The 20,898-nt window shown below is 39.2% G+C and overlaps 1 protein-coding gene and 1 pseudogene across 3 annotated transcripts in view; one reads left to right on the top strand and one right to left on the bottom strand.

Annotated features, from left to right (window-relative positions):
- The window catches only part of AP2B1 (adaptor related protein complex 2 subunit beta 1), a 127,685-nt gene that overhangs the window by 36,575 nt on the left and 70,212 nt on the right, over positions 1 to 20,898 (bottom strand). For 2 of the 3 annotated variants that reach the window (XM_035026589.1, XM_035026590.1), the window contains exons 14-17: positions 19,409 to 19,601; positions 8,514 to 8,555; positions 7,509 to 7,655; positions 4,667 to 4,812 (exon numbers count right to left, since the gene is read on the bottom strand). In XM_035026589.1, coding sequence (XP_034882480.1) covers positions 4,667 to 4,812; positions 7,509 to 7,655; positions 8,514 to 8,555; positions 19,409 to 19,601 — 528 coding nt within the window. The remainder of the gene's footprint in view (positions 1 to 4,666; positions 4,813 to 7,508; positions 7,656 to 8,513; positions 8,556 to 19,408; positions 19,602 to 20,898) is intronic. The other variant, XM_035026591.1, reaches the window with a different exon arrangement.
- On the top strand, positions 19,917 to 20,353 carry LOC118025113 (annotated as a pseudogene).

The raw sequence follows: 20,898 nt of genomic DNA, 5'->3' as shown, positions 1-20,898 counted from the left end.
CTCCAAGCCCAGCACAGGGCTCAATCTCATGACCCTGAGATCATGACCTGAGCTGAAATCAAGAATTGGACACTTAACAGACTGAGCCACCCACGTGCCCCAAGAACAGACATGTCTTATGTACAAGAAATATAAGAATTTCAAACAGATGGAGCATAAAGGGAAAAGTGGGCCTATAGGTGTAACAAATACACAAATGAAAGAGATAAATTTATATTGAATTTGTGTTCTAATTAGCCTCAGGAAGGAAGATGGGACTATAATACTTATAACTATAGAGTTTATATAGGTAATATCTTTCAAGAGTCACAGGATGGCAGAAGAAACATTTTCTTTTTCCTAAACTATGCTTTAGAATATCAAAATGTAATAATAAAGTGATCCTGAGAATACACATCACTCATTTTTATGTAACATTTATAGATCAAAAAACCATTCTGCTCTTTTGATCTTGCTCTCATGGTCAGCAATCTCTGTCTGAAGGCAATATTGGGATAGAAACATGACAGCAGTTTAGTTCCTAATCTTCAAATTGCTCCTCTTGGAAATGACACAGAAGAAACAAAGAGGGAAAAATTCCTTACTAATCTATAACTTCACCTTCTGCAAAACTGCAAGTCCGAGGAAACCTACAAACTTCCCAATTATATTTACATGTGGCCAAAGCACATGAGATCAGCAGAACTGGTGAGAGAAGCTCTGGAGGTGCAGTAGGGAGGCACAGAGAGTTCAGAGGCAACTAGGGATAGCAGGCCTCAGATACTGACCATAAATATCCATTCTCAGAAGAGAAACCCATTCCAAGTGCCAAGCGCTATTGAGTAGGGCAAATACCAAACAGGGAAAGCAGAGGTCAGGTGAAGAAAGAAGGTGGCAAGTCCCCAGGGGGGCCTGGGGATAACAGAGCTCAAGAAAGCAGCCTTCTAAAGGGGAAACAGATACCTGAAGATAGGGCTGTGTTCCTCAGAGGCAGAAACCAGTAAGAGAATCTGTAGAGCTCAGGGCTGAAATAAAGTCTTCTTGAATAAAGTCAGGTTCTTTTTTTTTTTTTTTTTAAGATTTTATTTATTTATTTGACAGAGAAAGAGAGAAAGAGTTCACAAGCAGGGGGAGAGGCAGAGGAAGAGGGAGAAGCAGACTTCCCGCTGAGCAGGGAGCCCGATGTGGGGCTCGATCCCAGGACCCTGGGATCATGACCCAAGCTGAAGGCAGCCGCTTAACCGACTGAGCCACCCAGGCACCCCGAATAAAGTCAGGTTCTTAGAGGCAGAGGAGTTGTGACCACACCATAGCAAAGGAGGGAGAGTCCCTGCGTAGCAAAGCCTAAAAAAATGACCCTGGCTTATCTTCCTTGTCTACAGGAGCCTCCTGCTAATAGCAGGTCCTGCAAATTCCAACTCATTCAGAGAGGAGTATCAAAATGGTATAAGCACAGCACTCAAAGACACTATTACAAAAAAGTGGAAAAACAGCAGTACAAAACTTATTGACAAATAAAACATACTTGAAAATAATCTGCCATAAAAACAATGGAAATTATGGGGGCACCTGGGTGGCTCAGTTGGTTAAGTGTCTGCCTTTGGCTCAGGTCATGATCTCAGGGTCCTGCGATCGAGCCCCGCAGAGGGAAGCCTGCTTCTCCCTCTCCCTCTTCCCGTCTCCTTCCCTGCTCCCCCCTGCTCGTGCTCACAAACACATGCTCTCTCTCTCAAATAAATAAAATCTTAAAAAAAAAAAAAGAAACATTTATACAGAAGTTAACAGAAAAATACACTTAATAAAGCAATTGCAGTCACCAAAGGAGAACACATAACATGAAGGAAGCGCTTGGGGAAGAGATGGCCAGACAAGAGGAGAAGATAAAGGAGAGTCAATAAAACTCAGGAAAGAAATAACAGAAAAGAATAAATCATGTCAGAAATGAACTACACCAATAACATAGATGCAAAAAACACTCAACAAAATTTTAGCAAATCAGACTGAGCAATACATAAAAACAGACAATATATCCTGACCAGACAGGATTTATCCCAAGAATATGAGATTGGGGTAGCATTCAAAAAAATCAATCACTGTAATCCATCATATAAATACACTAAAAAAGAACCACATGATCATCTCAATAAATGAAGAAGCATCTGACATTTTTACCAACTTATAATAAATTAATTATAATTAATGATCAATTTAATACACACTCACAGTAAAACTCAACAAACTAGGAAGAGCAGGAACTCTCTCAACCTCCATGAAAAACCTACAGTTAACACTGCACTTAATGGTGAAAGACTGAATGCTTTCCCCCAGAGAATTAAAACAGAACAAAGATGTCCCTTCTTATCACATGCACTCTACATTTACTGCGGATCCTAGTACAGTCAGCAAGAAAAGAAAAGGCGTAAGACTGAAAAGGAAAAGATAAAACTCTCTAACCACAGACAAAATGATTTATCTATGTAGAAAACTGTAAGGAATCTACAAGAAAGCTACCAAAACTAGTAAGGGAATTTAACAAAGTTGCACGATACAAGTTCAACATACAAAAATCAATTCTACTTCTATATACCAGGAAGAAATAAACATTAAAATGAAAAGAATACTACTTACTATACCATCAAAATATGACATACTTAAATCTGACAATAGACAGGAAAGATCTGTACATGAGAAATTATAAAACAGTGCAGAGAGAAGTTAAAGATGACCTAAATAAAAAAAGCAAGCTGATGGATTAGAACTTTGATGTCAATTCTCTCCCAAACTGATCTACACTCTCAATCAAAATCCCAGCAGGTAAAGGACCTAGAATAGCCAAAACAATTTTGAAAAAGAACAAAAATGGAGTTTGTACTATCTGATTTCAAGGCTTACTATGTGAAAACAAAGTTTACTCTGACTCTCTTACTTTACACCATATTTATTTATTTATTTATTTATTTATTAAAGATTTTATTTATTTATTTGAGAGAGAGAGAATGAGAGAGAGCACATGAGAGGGGGGAGGGTCAGAGGGAGAAGCAGACTCCCTGCCGAGCAGGGAGCCCGACGCGGGACTCGATCCAGGGACTCCAGGATCATGACCTGAGCCGAAGGCAGTCGCTCAACCAACTGAGCCACCCAGGCGCCCTACACCATATTTAAAAATTATCTCAAAATGGATTATAAAAGTTAATGTTGGAGCTAAATCTATACCACTTCTATTAAAAAAAAAAAACAAAAAAAAAAACAGAAAAAAAGATCTTTGTATCCACAGGCCAAGCAAAGATTTCTTAGAACATAAAGAGCATAAGCAATATAGAACTTTTACTTTTTGAAGGACATTGTTAAGAAAATAAATCCACAGAAAATATTTGCAAGATGTATATCTGACAAAGGCTTTGTATCCACAATATATAAAGAACTTTTACTACTTGATAATAAAACTAAAAAAAGAAAGACCTGAGCAGATACTTCACTAAAGATATAATGGTCAGGGCGCCTGGGTGGCTCAGTTGGTTGGGCGACTGCCTTCGGCTCAGGTCATGATCCTGGAGTCCCTGGATCGAGTCCCGCATCGGGCTCCCTGCTCAGCAGGGAGTCTGCTTCTCCCTCTGGCCCTCCCCCCTCTCATGTACTCTCTCTCTCATTCTCTCTCTCAAATAAATAAATAAAATCTTAAAAAAAAAAAGATATAATGGTCAATATACTGATGAAAAAAATTGCTCAATATCATTAGTCATTAGGGAAATGCAAATTAAAATGAGAAATAAATTAAAATGCAAGTCACTATAAACTCTTAAGAATGGCTAAAATTGGTAAATAGCTGGAAATAGAACTAGTCTGACAAAAGGAAACACAGACTTTCTAGATAAGTGATTTCTAATGTGCCAAACTTTCAATCTAAGGTATAAAAGTTATTTCCAAATGCTCAGAAATAAGTAAGACAATCACTGATATAAGTTGTCACTGATAAATTTTATTAAATCTGCTTTAAGGGTCCAATTACTACTTTGCTGGAAACAAGTTTGATTATCTTGTATTTATGAATGGACCTGCCATCAAAGTCTAGCAGGCAGTTTCCTGAACCACGATATTTAATAAAAAACAGTGATGTTTCAGAACCATAGAAAATCAACATTTACATCTTCATGCTCCCTTCCTTAATAAGGCAAAGAATTCATTGCTAAAAGCAGACTGCCTGCCTACATTATTTAGCTAACAGGTATACTATGTTTCAAATTTTTGACATCAACCAAAATATGTTCATTTTTCCCAACAAAATGTGGGCTTTGGAGACTCATTTGTTTTGTTCACTACTCTAGCCCCAGTACCTAGAAATGTTTGGCACATAGATGCTAAACAATTATTTGTTGAATGAATAAATGGAGTTTAAAACTTTTTTTTTTTTTTTAAATAAATGGTTTATTAAAAACTTTCTAGTCCTAGAATCCTTTAAGAAGGCAGTAAGCAAATTCTGGTTTTTCTATATGGATGAGTTTCCCAACAAAATTCCCTAGGGCCTCCAGAGTGGAAGCTGACAAGTGAATAGACATGCAAGACCAGCTCTCACTCTACACCCAACATCTTCCAACATGAGAGCTTTGAATGCATTGTTAAAAATGGAACACTGGCTTGTTGTACACAAGGCACAAGTTTCATGACTGAGCTGAGGACTCAGACGTCTTACCTATTCTTGTTAAACTGGATTGCAAAGTCTGTCATGTGCTGCAGAGCTTTGTTGGTGAAGTTCATTTCCATATAGATGTGCCCCTGGCGGTGAGTAAATGTTCCGGAAATCTCCAAGCCTTTAGCTTTTACTGCAGGCAGCCAGACCTAAAAGACAGTACAGAGCCCAATGGAACTACACAAGATTTATCTCAGTGCTATTTGTTTTGAATATATAAAGATGAAATTAAGATTTCGCTTCTTTAGGCAATTATGGTGATTTTTATACTATAAATATCAAGTCAGATGCAAAAGGCTCTGGATATTCTCTGAATTTTGAGATTGTTCTCTATTGAAGAACCAAACCAAACCAAACCAAACCCACACAAAAACAGTCTATGAATAACCCGGCTAGTTCTCCATCTTCTGTTCAACTTGGTCATTTTACTGCTTGATTACTGCTACCAAAAGTATATACAAGAAAAAGAGAAATTCCAATGAGTATAATTTTTTTTTTTTTTTTTTATTAGCACCTTTGGTAAAAGGCTTAAAAGGGAAGGAACTGAATCTACTAATGAAAATAGCATGTCTGTATCTTTGAAGACTTTTTTTTTTTTAATCACCACTAAAACCATTATCATCAATCTTAAAGGCAAGGACCATGTCTTACATATGTTGTTAATTCTTGCTATAGTTTCGGGTAAATAGTACTTAGATGTGGCTTAAGTACTTTGAATGCCTATCTTCTCTATATAATCCATTACCCATCCCTGGCCCTAGAACCTGTGATAATCCTGACAATAAGAGTTAATTAAAAAAAAAAAAAATCAGGGGCCACCTGGGTGGCTCAGTCAGTGAAGTGTCTGACTCTTGATTTTTGGCGCAGGTCATGATCTCAGGGTCATGAGATCAAGCCCTGCGTTGGGCTCTGAGCTTAGCAGGGAGTCTGCTTGAGATCCTCTCCCTCTCCCCTGCTCCTCCCCCTGCTCTCGCTCGCTCTCTAAAAATAAATCAATCTTAAAAAAACAAAAAAACCCCCAGGAAATTCATGAACTGTTCTGACCATCTAAGACACAATACCGAAGCATCGGTGGGTGGTTGAATAAACATAAAAACATATTCAGCCACGCTAAAGACCAAAAAGGAAAGGAAGGAAGAAAATGAAATCAAACAACCATAAGATATTTTTCATCTATCAGAGGGTCAAAAATCCTAAAAGTCAATAATACTCAATAGAGAATTTAAGCAATCTGGCACTCTGTACTGTGTTGCTGGGAATATAATGTGATGTCACCTTTGGAAGTGGAGAATGTCTATTTTAAAATGTTTAAATGATTGGGGCACCTGGGTGGCTCAGTCGTTAGGCATCTGCCTTCGGCTCAGGTCATGATCCCAGGGTCCTGGGATCGAGCCCCGCATCGGGCTCCCTGCTCCGCGGGAAGCCTGCTTCTCCCTCTCCCACTCCCCCTGCTTGTGTTCCCTCTCTTGCTGTGTCTCTCTCTGTCAAATAAATAAAATCTTTAAAAAAAAAAAATGTTCAAATGATCAAGCACACTGCAGGTTTACCCTATAGCTATATTTACAAAAGTATACCAGGATAAAAAAATATATGTATACCAGGGTATACATATGTAAAGATGTTCACTGCAACACTGTAATAACAAAAAGTGGGGAGGGGGGTGGTAGGACCAAGCAAATAACCTGTATGTCTATCAACAGGAGAATGATTAAATAAGTTGTGGCACATCAATACAGTGGATACAGACATTCAAAATAATATGGTAGAGAAAAAACTAGATGCAAAACAGTATATTCCCCTGACATAGTTCTGTTAAAGAACACAGATATATAGGTATGTGCATAATTCTTTTCTTCCGGTAAGACACACAAGAAAGTTAATCGTGGCTACCTATGGGAAAGTGAGGACAGATAAACTTAATTTTCCATCTGTCATTTCTACATTACTTAAATTTGTCATTTGTACATATTACTTTAATATTAGTAAACAAATGCATTAGATAATCTTTTAACCAATAATTAAAAGTCTGTGGGATAATATCCAACACAGAAACCTCACAACCAAGTTACTGTATTGTGCCAAAATATTATGGCTCAGTTTTAAATCCTATTTTTGGTTACTCTATTCAGCAGCTGTGTAGACAAAGTTATGACCCCTGGAATGGACAACTGGTCTACAACTCTAACAGGGATCCTCCAGAGTCAGATGAACAGGCAGAGAATTCAGGAAACGAACAGGCATATTGTCCCCCAGAAAGGCACAATTACAAGAAACTGGGCCTAGCCTGGATGGCACTATTCCCAAAGGCTGAAATAAGCTTCACTTACAGCAGTTTCCACTTTTGAAATTCAGTCTGAGCAGGACATTAAGCAAGGCTGAGACTAGAAAAGCACCAATGATGGAAACCTAAATCAGAACTCTAAAAACGTACACTAAAATCCATGAAAGCCAAATGTGAGCATCAGCACTCTAGAATCCACATGTAATACCAATAGGGAATGGAAGGAAAGAGAAGTAAAAATGTTATTCCTCTATACTATACCCTGCCCCCACCCCCTTCACGGTTGCATCAACTGGGTTTACACTAGATTGACTTCAGTGCTGACAAACCAGACAATATTTCTAAACACAAATATTTAATATTTCCAATTTTAAGTCTAATTATAGAAATAGCTAATGAAGATGCTATGGTGCTTCTCGTATTGCTAAATTTCAGGCTACTTTTCATCTTCCTCTTAAATTCTTTAGGACAAGGGCCCAAACCTTGGACTTACTATCAGTGGAAATAACAAAAAATATTAAGTAATTCAGGTATTGTTCATTAAGAAAATATCACTTTACTTACAGCCTTAGGAGCCACATATCCACCAGGTGCCATGCCTATTCCCGTGGAGAGTTCAAACAGGTCATTCAGACCACTGCTGACCACAGCAGGAGTAGGTGAAGGAGCAAAGGTTGCAGGCACTGATGAGGGGATGAAGGATTGTCCCACCTGTAGGGAAAAAGGGAAGGGGGGTAGGGAAACCAGGAAAAACAGATTAATAGCCCTTAACATGTTGCTCTATATTTTAGTAGTATTGATAAAACAGTAAGGACACACCATAATTACAATATTCTTGGAGCTGAATTAGTATATTCTTTGTCCTCTTAATCATCACAGTTATTTTTTCATCATTGATAATATACAGACACTCTTTAGAAGTTCTATCAGAGAGTAATCAGTAGGACCAGGAACATAGTGATCCAAGATCTTTTCTGTTTGTTTCCAATTTTAGCTTCCATGATTCTGTGCAAAAGGCCTACATGTACCCTAACGAAGGGGGAGTCTGTTTCTATAGAAAGAAGAAGCATCCAACTTAGAAAGCAGTTCTATTTCCACTTGGGTGCAGACAAGTCTTACTTTCCCATTTAGGCATAAATATCTAGTAGGAAACTCTCCTGGGGGGAGATGGATATTCATACCCCACCCCAAACTCCGTCACTTACGAGGAGAGTCTCCCTCTGAGTCCGCTGACTCTCTCAAGTTCTTTGTAGATGACACTAGAGAATAAGAGCATTCTCCAGTCAAGATGGGAGGTTCCATTTCCTTTAGCTCTTTAATGTCAGGAAGACAAAGAACTCTGTACACACCAGAGCGCCAATCCCTAAAGATGTCCCTATACCACATGTGGTGTATGCCTCCGAAGAATCCAAGTAACCCTATGCTACTTTCTACTCTTCATTTACTGCTATAGAGGTTTTGGTGTACAACACTAGACAGCAGCGGTGACTGGTCTGAGAATGTGTGCATAGGAAAGGCATCAAACAGGGGGCAGCGCATCCCATGGTGAAAAAAACGGATGGCACTTACTGCCGGACTTCCTCCAATGCCCCCGCCAAGGTCACTGCCAAGCTGAAAGAGAGAAAGGAGAGAGAGGAGAGAGAGGTAGAGTTCATTTAGCTAAGTACTAGATGCCCATATAGAATCTGTAAATTGCTCTACCAAGTTGCTGGGAATACATGCTGTTCAACTTGACTCCCAAAGCTTAAAGAAATTCTAGATTGCAAAGAAACATGTCCTAGGGGAATCGAGTAGTGGTACTGATGGTGTGTGGGAGTTCTGAGAAAACTTGGAAAGAAGATGGAGCTGGGACATCTCAGGGATGTTTCAGATCCAATCTTCTCACTGGGGTACATAGGCACAAACCTAACCGGATTTAAGGAATTTACATATTCCAAGAAGCTCTATCAACAAGCAGTAATGTCTTGAAAGTGTTTTATTTTTCCCCTAAAAAGAAATTTAAGGGAGAAAAAAAAGAAAAGCAAAGAAAATCTAAAATGTGCTTTGATCTACAAAACCTGCTGTCCCACTGAGAAGGTGGGAACCAAACCAGTATTGAGCAATTTCAAGCTTCAAAAATTACAGGTGGAAAGAGTGATTTTTAGAATTTAGAACTTTCCTAAGAAAGAAAACAGCTGGGAGAGGTCAAGACACCCTACCCGGGGAGGAAGTAGGAAGGCATGCAATGCTTCAAATCTCTTTCACAGTCGATAGTACTAAGGAGAAATGCTGTGATTTATCTGGAGATCATGTAAAAGGATGCTAACTATTGGAGAATTAGATGGACTTAATTAGCTAGGTGACAGGAAAATCATTCCACATAGTCTTAATCTGGCCTTTTCCCCCATCAGGGCTCTGATATAATTCATCCCGAAGTCAGGCTTCCATGACAAAAGCATTAAAGAAGAACTGAAGCTGAAAATAGCTGGCATGAAGAAACATAAGACACACATACACACAACTAACAGTGCTGTGCATTTGTCTCTTCCCTAGTTCTCACTGTGCATCTGAAATTCCTCTTTGAATCACCAAATGCCTGTCTGCTCTACAAACACTGTTTCCTTTATTATCTGTCATTTAGTGGTAGAAACTTGGGAATCTTTGTGCTGTGGTTATGTTAAAAAGCAAAACTGTACCGGTTTTCAGGATTTGAGAAAGAGGATTTATCTTCTCAGTGAAAAAAATACATGAAACAGGGTTGCCAAATTCTAAAAAATAATCTATCCTGAAAAACAGTGAGACCTATGACAAAATCCTATTTCCACCATGACAGGAAATGGGCTGGGCAGGTGCTTCATAACTAGCATTAATAAGCATTCTCTGCTCTAAGTTACAGAGCACTCTAAACCTTGAAGAGCCGTTTCTAGAACCTGGTTCTTGAAGATTACTTCATGGTTGAAAATAAGCCAAAAATCACATGTGTAAATAAATAAAAAGGTCACCACAACGAAGAATTCAAACAACTGGAAAAGTCTGAAAGCAAGTAGAAAAGATATCACACATCTGCTTTCTCTCTGGTTCTGCAATAGCACACCTGAAAACCACCTTTTATTCAAACACTTATATAACATCATTTGGATACAAGGCACTATGGTGAATGTAAAGATGCCAAGCAATGAGTGGAATACATAGATGAATAAGACCCAGACTTTGCAAACTGGCGGGAGAAATAAAACATGAATGCAAACCACACAGAATATTCTAAAGCAAAAAAAAAAAAAAAGAGAGAGAGAGAGAGAGAGAAGAGAGAAATACTGAAGGGAAGAGCCTCCTTTTGGCTGAAGAATAATGAAAAGCTTCAAAGAGGTGGTAGTGTGGGATTATAAAAGCAAAAAGGGGGAGGTTATTTCTCAAACAGCATGCACAAACACTGTAAAAAACATGAATAAAAGCAAGATCAAGAAGAAGGAGTAGTCCAATTAGACTGAGTACAGGGTAGATATGTGTTTAAAAAAAAAAGTCACAGAAAATAAGTTTGCAAAGGCAGGCTGATTATGGGAGGTCTTTAATTTTTTAATTTCTCCTTCATAAAACCTTAGAAGGTTTCATAGAATAAGAGTACTAATAACTACTACAGTTGTGTTCTATCAACCTTAGATACACACAATAAATCAACCACCTGTGTGTGTATACTGGGGGGCATTTAAAAAAAATACTGATGCTGGAGTCTCACTCCCAGAGGTAGTGATTTAATTGTTCTGGGGTGAGCCTGGGCATCAGAATTTTGAAAAGCTCTCCCAGTGATTCTAACGTATAGACAAGGTGGAAAACCAATGCCTTAGATAATGTTTGGAATCAGAAAAGATTTACCTGTTTGAAAATGACTCTGGAGCTAAATCCTGAATAAAAAGAAAGCTAGACCTTGAGGAGGAGGAGAAGAAAAACAAAAAAAAACCCCTTAATAACAAAGGGGAGGATGCACAATGTCTCATTTGTCCTGATGCTTTGATCTGCTTTGACTTTCTAATGGGCTTACCTCTTCTTCCCCTCAACCATTCTTCTCCCTTCTCGCCAGGCTTACAATCCAAGCTTAAAAGAGATGGAATTCTTTATGGACCTGATTGGCACCCAGTGGAAAGAAAAAAAAAAAAACCACACTGGAAGAGAAACGACAGTTTTATCCTATACGCTAAATTCTATAAAAGGCATTGAGAAAAGGCACTCACTGGTGGTGTTATTTCCAAAGGAAATAAAGCCCATGTATAACCCTTATTTTCTTAGATTTCATTCTTGTTATCTTTGAGTATTATATGAACATTATCTTAGCTGGATAAGATCTGAATGTACTCTCCCCACCATGCTGCTTGTCAATTTTATTCAAAAACACGAAAGAAACTGAAAAGCAACCCAGTAGTCCCATGTTTATGTTCAGTATATCAGATACCACTCAGTTTCAACACAGAATCAAGAACTCTGATCTTAAGAGACAGGATCCAAAGGGTATTAAGAGACACGTAGCCAAAAGTATAAAGGTTCACCTAACTGTGCTGTTATGTCCATATAGCAAAGGGAAAGGACAATTTCAATACATGTTTTCTACCTAGCAAAACTATAACTTATTATTCAGACTTTATTCAGCATCTTTCCTTTGACTGAAGAAGTTCCTGAGGGAGGTTATCATCCTCCTCTCAGAAAATATGACAAGGGTGATAGCACAGTGATGGGCAAGAGTGACTGATAAAGAGATGTCAGCATGGATGGGAGCCAGTTACCCAGGGAGTGGCCTCTCCTGTCCACAGTAACAAGCAGGATGATGCAGACAGTAATCAAGAAAAAGAAAGAAGAAAGCTGGAAGGCTGAATAAAACACAGAAAAGTTCTCATGTTGGCCTGAGCTAGCCATTAACCATGTTAGTTCAGTTGTTGGTATTATCTAGAGTCAGACAAGATTCATCTGCCTGGTCATACTTATCAGGTAGGGTACAGTATCAGCCAAATGAGAACTTGTAAAAATCCGATGATATCTGTTATCCAGTGAGCTGGTGGGAGCTGAGTGAAAAGGGAGTAAAAGGGCTAGGTGTGCAGGGCACGGCTTTAAATCTCCATCTTAGGTGTCTAGCTACCATGTTTTAAGTGAAATTTCTCTGCTTCTGTCTAGAGTTACTACCTTTTTCATCTGATGCTTTTCAGAATGGATTTAATTAAAGGGAGTCTAAAGGAATGCTTCCGGTCATATAGCTTACCGACAGCTCTATTATTCAGAAGCCAAAATAGAATGACGTAAAAATAGTATACAGCAATTCCCATCAAACAATGGAATTTAGACCAAAATCCTACTGGGGTCAAAAACATCAGTCTGTGCTTTTCCTATTAGGGAGTTTTAGATTTTAGAAGGCACACACCATATCCTAGGTAAAAGTGTAATTTTCAGTTCTTTGGCTACAAACATTAATTTGATCTTCAAAAAGCTATTCAGAAAAGCATCATAAAATATAACTAATTAAATTGGTGAAAAGAATCTGTAACCATGCAAAAGCTATTAAACTGATGGCTAAGGATGGACTTGCTATTGAATAGCATGAGTTGAGATCATAAAAAATCATCCAAAGACACCTTGGCCTGATAGAAAAAAAGGCTTGTATCAACAGAAAAGTAGGGGGATATAACAGAATACTTCCTAAGATGGGACAGGGAAAGAATGTGTCATTACCGGTCTCTTAGGTCCAACACAACCCCATGAGGAGTATAGTACAAATCCACAGGAGAAGCTCTGCATCCTGTTTCATTTTCTTTTGCAATACTTACTACCCTACTCGATAGTTGTCATCTCACTTTCCCCTACTAGAACATAAGCTTGCAAGGACTAGTCACAACTATATTCCCAGTACACAGAATAAAGTCTGATATAGAACCAGCACTCAGTGAATGAATGTCCTATTAACCATATAAGCAGGCCTATTGGCAATATTACTTCTTGGGGAGACAATTTTGAAATGGATAATTTTATTGGAGAAAATTACCACAAAATGGACAGAAGGCTGACGAAACGGTTTTATCAACTGGCCTAGTGCATCCTATCGGCATCGACATTTCCAACATACAGAATAGAACCAATTAGGGAAAAAAGGACCCAGCCCCCATCCCAAGGCCAAAGTCCTTTCTAGAGAGGAAATGTATTATTGTCTGAACAGTTTTGACGGCAAGTTTTCAGCAGAAGAATGCCCTGTGCGTCATTTATTGGCTCTGAAAACACTAGTGTTTTGTATCACAGCTCACTGCCAAATAGATGAGAAGATATGATGTTATGGCTCTGCTTACAAGAGGGTAAGATGAACAATCTTGTTCCTTTTGCTGCAAGACAGATGTATGAACTTATCCAGTCCCTCTTTTCACAAATGAATACACTTCTAGCCTTTCTCAAACATTCATGCCTCCTAATGGCAAGCCAGCCCAAACTCATATACCCAGAGCACCCGGGAGGTACAGTGAGAAGAGGCACAGGGCAAACAAGCTTTGTGTTCTGGCTTAAGCATTCATGCAATTTTACATTCTAAGCCTTAACACAGCAGTGTTTAGTCGTTTACTTTCTTTGCCATCAAGTTAAGAATGACACTGCAAGAAGGATGAGCCACATTTATTCTGCAGCTACAAAGGCCTCCTGCACTCTGCTGTGTACTCCAGACACCGTGTACCCCTGTCTGAGAAGGACCAAAGTGAGACTGGACTCTATTCTAGAAGATGACAATAACAAACAAACTGGAGGAATCTCAGGAGAGTCTTGGGTTCAAATCTTGACTCTGAGACTTACTTGCTATGCCACCTTCAGTTTTCTGTGAAATGGGGCCCAATTTCCTTGCAGAATTATTTTGGGAATTAAAAATTATAAAAGTTCTAAGCACAGGAAACTGGAACAGCAACAGAAACTCAGTATTGGGTAATTATTCCCCAAAACTGCCTAATAAAAAGACAGTGGTTACAAAAACCACACTGAAGAATTTACCAGGCAAAACTGGGCTATAATTCACAAAGATTTTCTCCACAACACCACCAACTCTAAAACTTAAGCTCTTTAATCACTGCAAATCTTTTCCAGAGGAAGAAATAGGAAGATGCAAAACGAGTATGTAGTAGTTTAGTCCTGTGGGCTAAAAAAACTAAAATTATCACTAAAATAGTACCTGACTTAAAATTTCTGAAAAGTAAAAATAAAAATCTGTAAGAAACAGGGTGGGAGGGCACACTTATCATGATGAACACTGAGAAATGTAGAGAATTGCTGGATCACTACATTGTACACCTGACATTAACACTGTACATTAATTATACTGAGAAAAAAAAGAGAGTGGGAGGATCTGAAAAACATACACTGCATTTAGGAAAAGGCAATTTTTCCTCTAGCCCACACTATTCCAGCTGGGCACACTGCAAGGACATTTCTCTGGCTAGAAAACCTCTGTCAGCAAAGAGAAAGGGCACTCTGGATAATGCTTCCTTTCCGGTCTTGATGTACAATAGCACCATTTATCTAAATAAAATAATGCACAGCACCTTGGATGAACAAAAGGCTGTAATTTACCCAAGGCCTCTGCTGACAGTCTGAAAGTAAAGGTGACAAAAAGTGTCAAGATTCAATTATTAACTTTAGTGAATCTCACAGATGTCAGACTTACCAGCAAACGGTGTATCTTTACATGTATGTAGGAGTCATACACACGGGCCTCAGGTCACCTCCCACACTACACCAAACCAGGATTTGCACTGTCAGAAAAGTCACACTACCCAGAATGAGCACTTTCTTAGATTCCATATCAGAGGCATCAAAAGACCCATACAAGATTTCTGAAACTAAGAAACAAAAAGACTCAAGCAACTTTCGTAAGCCCACATTTAGACAGTATACTATCCTGCTTTACATGTAGAACACATCAACCATGTAAGTTTCACTATAATTCAAACCACATCAAGGGGACAGTTAAGTTTATAGTAACAGAAGGAAGAAACTATCCAGAGTTCAAGCAAAAGAGAATACACTAAGGCAGGCAGAAACTAAAAATAGGGGTATCTCAGTAAGGAGATTGAAAAGAATATGGAGAAAATCCATTTTGATTTGGGTCCTGTGATGAAAAAGCATTCCATTTTTAAAATCTGAAGCTCTGCCTAAATCAATGATTTTCAAAGGTGCCTGTCTCCAAAATAAATAAGAATCAACTAGGAGGCATGGAGTACGTGTGTGTTTTCTTTACATCACAGCAATATCCCCACTCACTCTTTTTTTGGTTTAAAAATCACAGCTGTTATGAGTCACTATTATTGATGGAAGAAGGCTGGGGTCTTCAGGTATGTTGTGGCAAATAATGATGATAAAGCAAATAAATAAATAGATAAGTACTTCCTTAATGACAATTCTAGAAAAAGCCTCCATTTACTAAATCTCAAAATTTTACAAGTACAACAATGAAAGAAGGTAAACAAGATCTAATGGAAGGATCACCAGAATATGAAGAGAAGAAAAATTATACTCTAGTGAATTTGCAAGTTTTAAGACAAAAGTACAGAGGGGCACCGGGGTGGCTCAGTTGGTTAAGCGTCCAACTCTTGATTTTGATTTTGGCTCAGGTCATGATCTCACAACTGTGAGATTGAGCCCCACATTGGGCTCTGCACTGAGCACTAAGCCTGCTTAGGATTCTCTCTCTCCCTCTGCCTCTGCCCCTCTTCCCCACCCTGTGTGCATACTCTCTCTCTTTAAAAAAAAAAAAAGAAGAAGAAGAAGAAGAAGAAGAAGAGAAAAACAGGTGACAATCTAAAATACAAAAACAATTTTCAGTCTCCAATTATACAAAGTGAGCAAAGGTAAAAAGAACCCCGGGACTGAGCAACGACATCTAAATTGGTTAAATTCAACTTCTGGCCAATTTCTGGTAGGCTGGACTACCTAACTGCAAAATACAGTAAAAATGTCCTGGGGAGAAGGGGAAGGAACAGAGGTAAAGTCAGAGAGGTCTGTTTTTGTAGGCAGTAGTGAAGAGGCTTACCAGAGTATAATTCTTCAGTAGAAATCATTGTCTTGACTTAGAGATCAATTTTTAACATGTCTACCTAACTCCATTTGGAACTTCCTTCGGTTCTGAACCTTGGATGCAAAATTAAAGTAACCTGGGTATCTTTCTAAAATATCAATGTCTAGGTCCTGTCTCCCAGAAATTCTGTTTAAATGCTCTAGGATTGGGCCCAAACACTGACAGTTTTTCATTGTTTGTTTGTTTTTAAGATTTATTTGAGAGAGAGAGAGAGTGTGTGAGTACACGAGCGGGGATAGGGGCAGGGGGAGAGGGAGAGAATCTCAAGCCGACTCCCCACTGAGTGCAGAGCCCAGATGGGGGGACCACCTCATGACCCTGTGATCTCGACTGGAGCCGAAACCAAGAGTCAGACGCTTCACCAACTAAGCCACCCAGGTGCCCTGATAGTTTTTTTTTGTTTTGTTTTTTTAAATATGGTACTAATGTGGGACTAACTATGCAGCTGGAATTGAGAACCCCAAAAGCTTAAATAAAAGGAGCTGCCATATTTCATTAGCGGCACACCACTGACCCCTATGGGTAGGGTTCCCTTTGACAGCAATAATAAAAGCAGCAGAAACCATATATAGGCCTTGCTGTCCACCCTTCTGAAGTGAACACTAAGGTAACCTTGAGTGCTCCTTGCCAGGTGAACACATAACTCTAAACCAGGCCAAATTTTACATGGTCTGGGTGAAAAGCTACCACTCCCAGCAACACTATTCTTCCTAGAGAGTAAAAGAAGGACCTTTCCTTCTTTTATTATTATCCAAAAATAATTTCAGGAGTTTCTTGGCTTTCCCTCAATTTGGGGTAGAGGAGGAGCCCTCTTTCCAGGAGTGTGTTTACTGCTGAAGTCAAGACAAAAAGGCATCCGAGTTTACCAACAGCTATGATTCAAGCACCAAACTGAAGTGGTTCACAGTGGTCCCAGAAATTCTATGGTTTTATGCAAAATATGGCCCATGAAGCTGGGAGCTTGTTAGAAATGCAGACTCCTTGGTTTCATCTCAGACCAACTAAATCAGAATCTGCCTTATACAAGATCTCTAGAAGATAGATAGGATTTATATAGATTTACATTATAGTTTGAGAAGCACTGCTGTAAGGAAAAGATTCAAGAAACAGCACTATCTATATAGATTAAGTAAAAACTCTGAGGACTATTTCCCTCTTTAAATTAGATAATTTACAAAACAACAATAAAAGCATTTTAAAATGGCACAGTCTAGAGCTGCCTTGGAAACTCACCTTCCACACAGCCAGATTTAGGCCTTCCTTGTGATGTTCTCTTAAAAGGATCTTAGTTCTCTGAGTGAATATATATTTAACCCCATATAGATCCAAAGCAAAAAGGGCTTTTACTCATTTTGATTTCTGAGATATATTTATATCACAGAATAAGCTGAAACCTGCATGATTTCTAGGGCTATGACACCAAGTATACCATTTTGAATCCTGAAGTCAGGAAGAGGTAACATACAGAGTTACACAGAAACATTGCTGGGCCTCCATAGCAAAGCCTGTATAATATTTACAAATTCAAATGGGAAAACAACGTACTCTCCACCCCAAAAAGAGCATCCTTTACAAAAAAAAGAAAGAAAAAGGCCCACGTGTAACTCTGGCTACTACAACCTAAAAATGTAACATTTTTTTTCCTACTTGAAGTAATACTTGTGTGAATTTTAACAGATGAATGGATAGCTAAACAAAATATAAGGAGAAAACTCATGGGCATTAAGGGCCAGCAACAGCTAATACAAAGCCACACAGAAATACCATGTCCCTTTCCTTCCATGCTAAAGTGGATCAAGAAGCAAGAGCACAAAATCCTAGGCCAGACAACATTAAAATATAGGGCCTCTTTCTTCCCTCCATCCTTCAAGCTTAATTTCTTTGTCATTCTTAGGTTCAATGAGCCCATCATTTTGTCAGCCACCAGGTAAATTAACGAATAGGGTTGTTAAGGCATAAACTTGAGCTGAGGAGGATATAACACTTAACTTGTGGGTGATGTGTCAACAAGAACAGGAAGAACGATTTCAAAGGCTATGTGGAGTTTCTGCGAGAATCTGTTAATATGTCAGTATTACTGAAAGACTCCACAGACCCTTCTGAGTCTACAGGGAGGCTACGTAGCCATGCAGAATGATCATATGAAGAAACTATTCTTATATAATCGGTCAAATCCACTCATTAAAGATATGAATATGAAAATCAAATGCTTACATTCCCAAGAAAGATAATAAGGAGTGCTACTGGCACTATGAGCTGGTGTCTAGAGCTTGGTCAGTATACAGACTCTGAAAGCAGTGACTTTCCATGAGTAAAATGCATAACCCACAGAGATATGACTGTAACCCTATTTTCTTAGACCCTCTGCCAGCCAAGAATTAAATGTACCTGTACTGGCTGGCATAAATCCCAGACATAATGCTGCTCATAAGGTAGAAGAGAAAATGCTGGTGTGTGTAGCAGAAAGTGAGGCTGTTTAGTTTATGTAATCTCTGAGAACATATATTTTTGTATCTATGGCATGTCTTCCGATTTCTGATGTTGGGAAGTAAGTTTGTTGGGCATCTTTGCAGACAAACATGTACAAGTGTCTAGCTAAAAGAGCCCCTCTAATTCCACCACAACTAAAAACCTGGTTTGTAGAGAGCCATGTGATGTCACACACACACATATATATATAACTTACATATAAGTTACTTTTCTGGTCTTCTCTACACAGATGGAAGGTCATCCTTAATATTTCTCATTTATCTTGTACCTCAACAAAGGTACACTGGTGGCACATATTCACAGATACTCTGGACTTTGGAGCCTTTTCTTATTAGAATCCTGGAAGCTAATTAAATTGGAAGTATGGGTGGGAGGAAGAAGGGGGGCAAAAAGAACCAATCAAGCAGTACTCCCCAACTGTAATAAAGGTACATTTTTTACACAAATGGCTCAAATGGCTGCCTCAAAACCTCTCAGAATTGGGGCATAAACCAATAAAATATTAAAAAGGCAAAGGTTTGAAAGCCTCAAGATAGGATGATCTCTATGAGGTCATTTAAATGCTGTTCAGGAAAAAAGGAATTACAGGGGCTATCCAGAGTTAAGAAGCACGAGTACTAAGCTCTGGAAAGGATACCAAATATTAAGATTGCTGAACAATAGGTTGGCTAAATATCAAAAGTTCTGTTTAGAGGCAGGACAACAAAACAATCCCGCACAGTTGTAAACATGCCCCATAACAATTAATTGACAATATCAATTAATTCTATGAAGACAAAAAATCCTGTCCTTTATCAAAGGACATTGCTCTGCTCATCAAGGAAAGGCCTAGTTCTAAAAAGCTGAATAATCTAAAGCTCTTTAGCATATCAAAAATTTCAAATAACCAGAAGAAAGAAGGAAGAAAGATACTTACCAGACTATCTAGTCCTCCTCCCAAGAGATCCACTGCTCCCATCTGCATGGAGGACACCTGTGGCACATTGACTGGGGGACCGAGGTCAAGGTTTAAGAGGTCTCCTAGAAGGTCACCTTGGGAGGGGATAACCTGAGGCTGTTCCAGGGTCGTGGCTGTGGTGGTGCCAACAGGGCTGTCACCTGCATCAGTGCTGCAGTCACACGCACGCACGCCCAGGGGAAAAGAGAAAAGTCAGTTTCACCCAGGACGTAATAACAAGGCACAAGTGAATGTCAGATCTATAAAACACAGGAGGAGGAAAAAAACAAACAAAAAACAAAAATATAAAACTTATTTTTTTTTGCAGTATTATTTTTTTTAAGATTTTATTTTTACATAATCTCTACACCCACTGTGGGGCTCGAACTCACAACACCGAGATCAAGAGTTGCACGCTCTACTGACTGAGCCAGCCAGGTGCCCCCAAAATCAGCAATTCTTATTTTTATCAAAATATAGTTGCTAAGCTCTTTCTCGACTCCATCTTCACGGTAGTGGCTGCGGTGCCCGCAGCTCAGTCGCCAACATACAGCTCTTTGTCCGTGCCCAGGAACTACACACCCTCGAGGTGACTGGCCAGGAGATGGTCGCCCAGATCAAGGCTCATGTAGCCTCCCTGGAGGGCATCGCTCCAGTAGATCAAGTCGTGCTCCTGGCAGGCACGCCCCTGGAGGATGAGGCTACCCTAGGTCAGTGTGGAGTGGAGGCTCTGACCACCCTGGAAGTAGCCAGCCGCATGCTTGGAGGTAAGGTCCATGGTTCTCTGGCCCGTGCTGGGCTCCCAAGGTGGCCAAACAGGAGAAAAAGAAGACAGGCCGAGCCAAGTGGCGGATGCAGTACAACCAGCACTTTGTCAACGTTGTGCCCACTTTTGGCAAGAAGGGCCCCAATGCCAACTCTTAAGTAAACTGTAATTCTGACTCTCCCCAATAAAGCCACTTAGTTCAGTAAAAAAATAAATATATATATAGTTGCTAAAATGAAAATAAATGTATACTATATAACCTTAGCAGTCAAGCAATTTCAACTGAGCACCTACACTATAATGGAGCATGATAATGAGAACCTTCGAGCCATATTTTTTAAAAAGGAAAGCTATTTCCTGTCCTCAAATAACTTAAACAACAACAAAAAGCTGCATTTACAAAATGACTGCAAAGCACATTCACTGTGTAATAGCAGAAATGAGCACTGTATGAGCATCTGCACAATGACAGGATACAGCTAAGAAACAAAACAAGCCAGGTAGGGCTGATTCTAAAAGCTTCTGAGAATGGTTTTATGACTAGATTTTGAAGAACAGCACAGCTGTGAGGAACTACCGGGGAGAGACTTATCTTAAAGGAATGGATGGTTTGTGCAAAGGCACAGAAATGAACAATCTAACATTAGGGGTGGTAAAAAAATTTTATTGGCAGGAGCAGAAACTGGGATTAAGATTTTGGGAA

Source organism: Mirounga leonina, unplaced genomic scaffold (genome assembly GCF_011800145.1).
Source record: "Mirounga leonina isolate KUSES-001 unplaced genomic scaffold, KU_Mleo_1.0 Mir_200, whole genome shotgun sequence".
In the NCBI taxonomy this organism is placed as follows: Eukaryota; Metazoa; Chordata; class Mammalia; order Carnivora; family Phocidae; genus Mirounga; species Mirounga leonina.
Note: the sequence above shows the minus strand (reverse complement) of the source record. Positions and strands in the feature narration are given on the sequence as shown.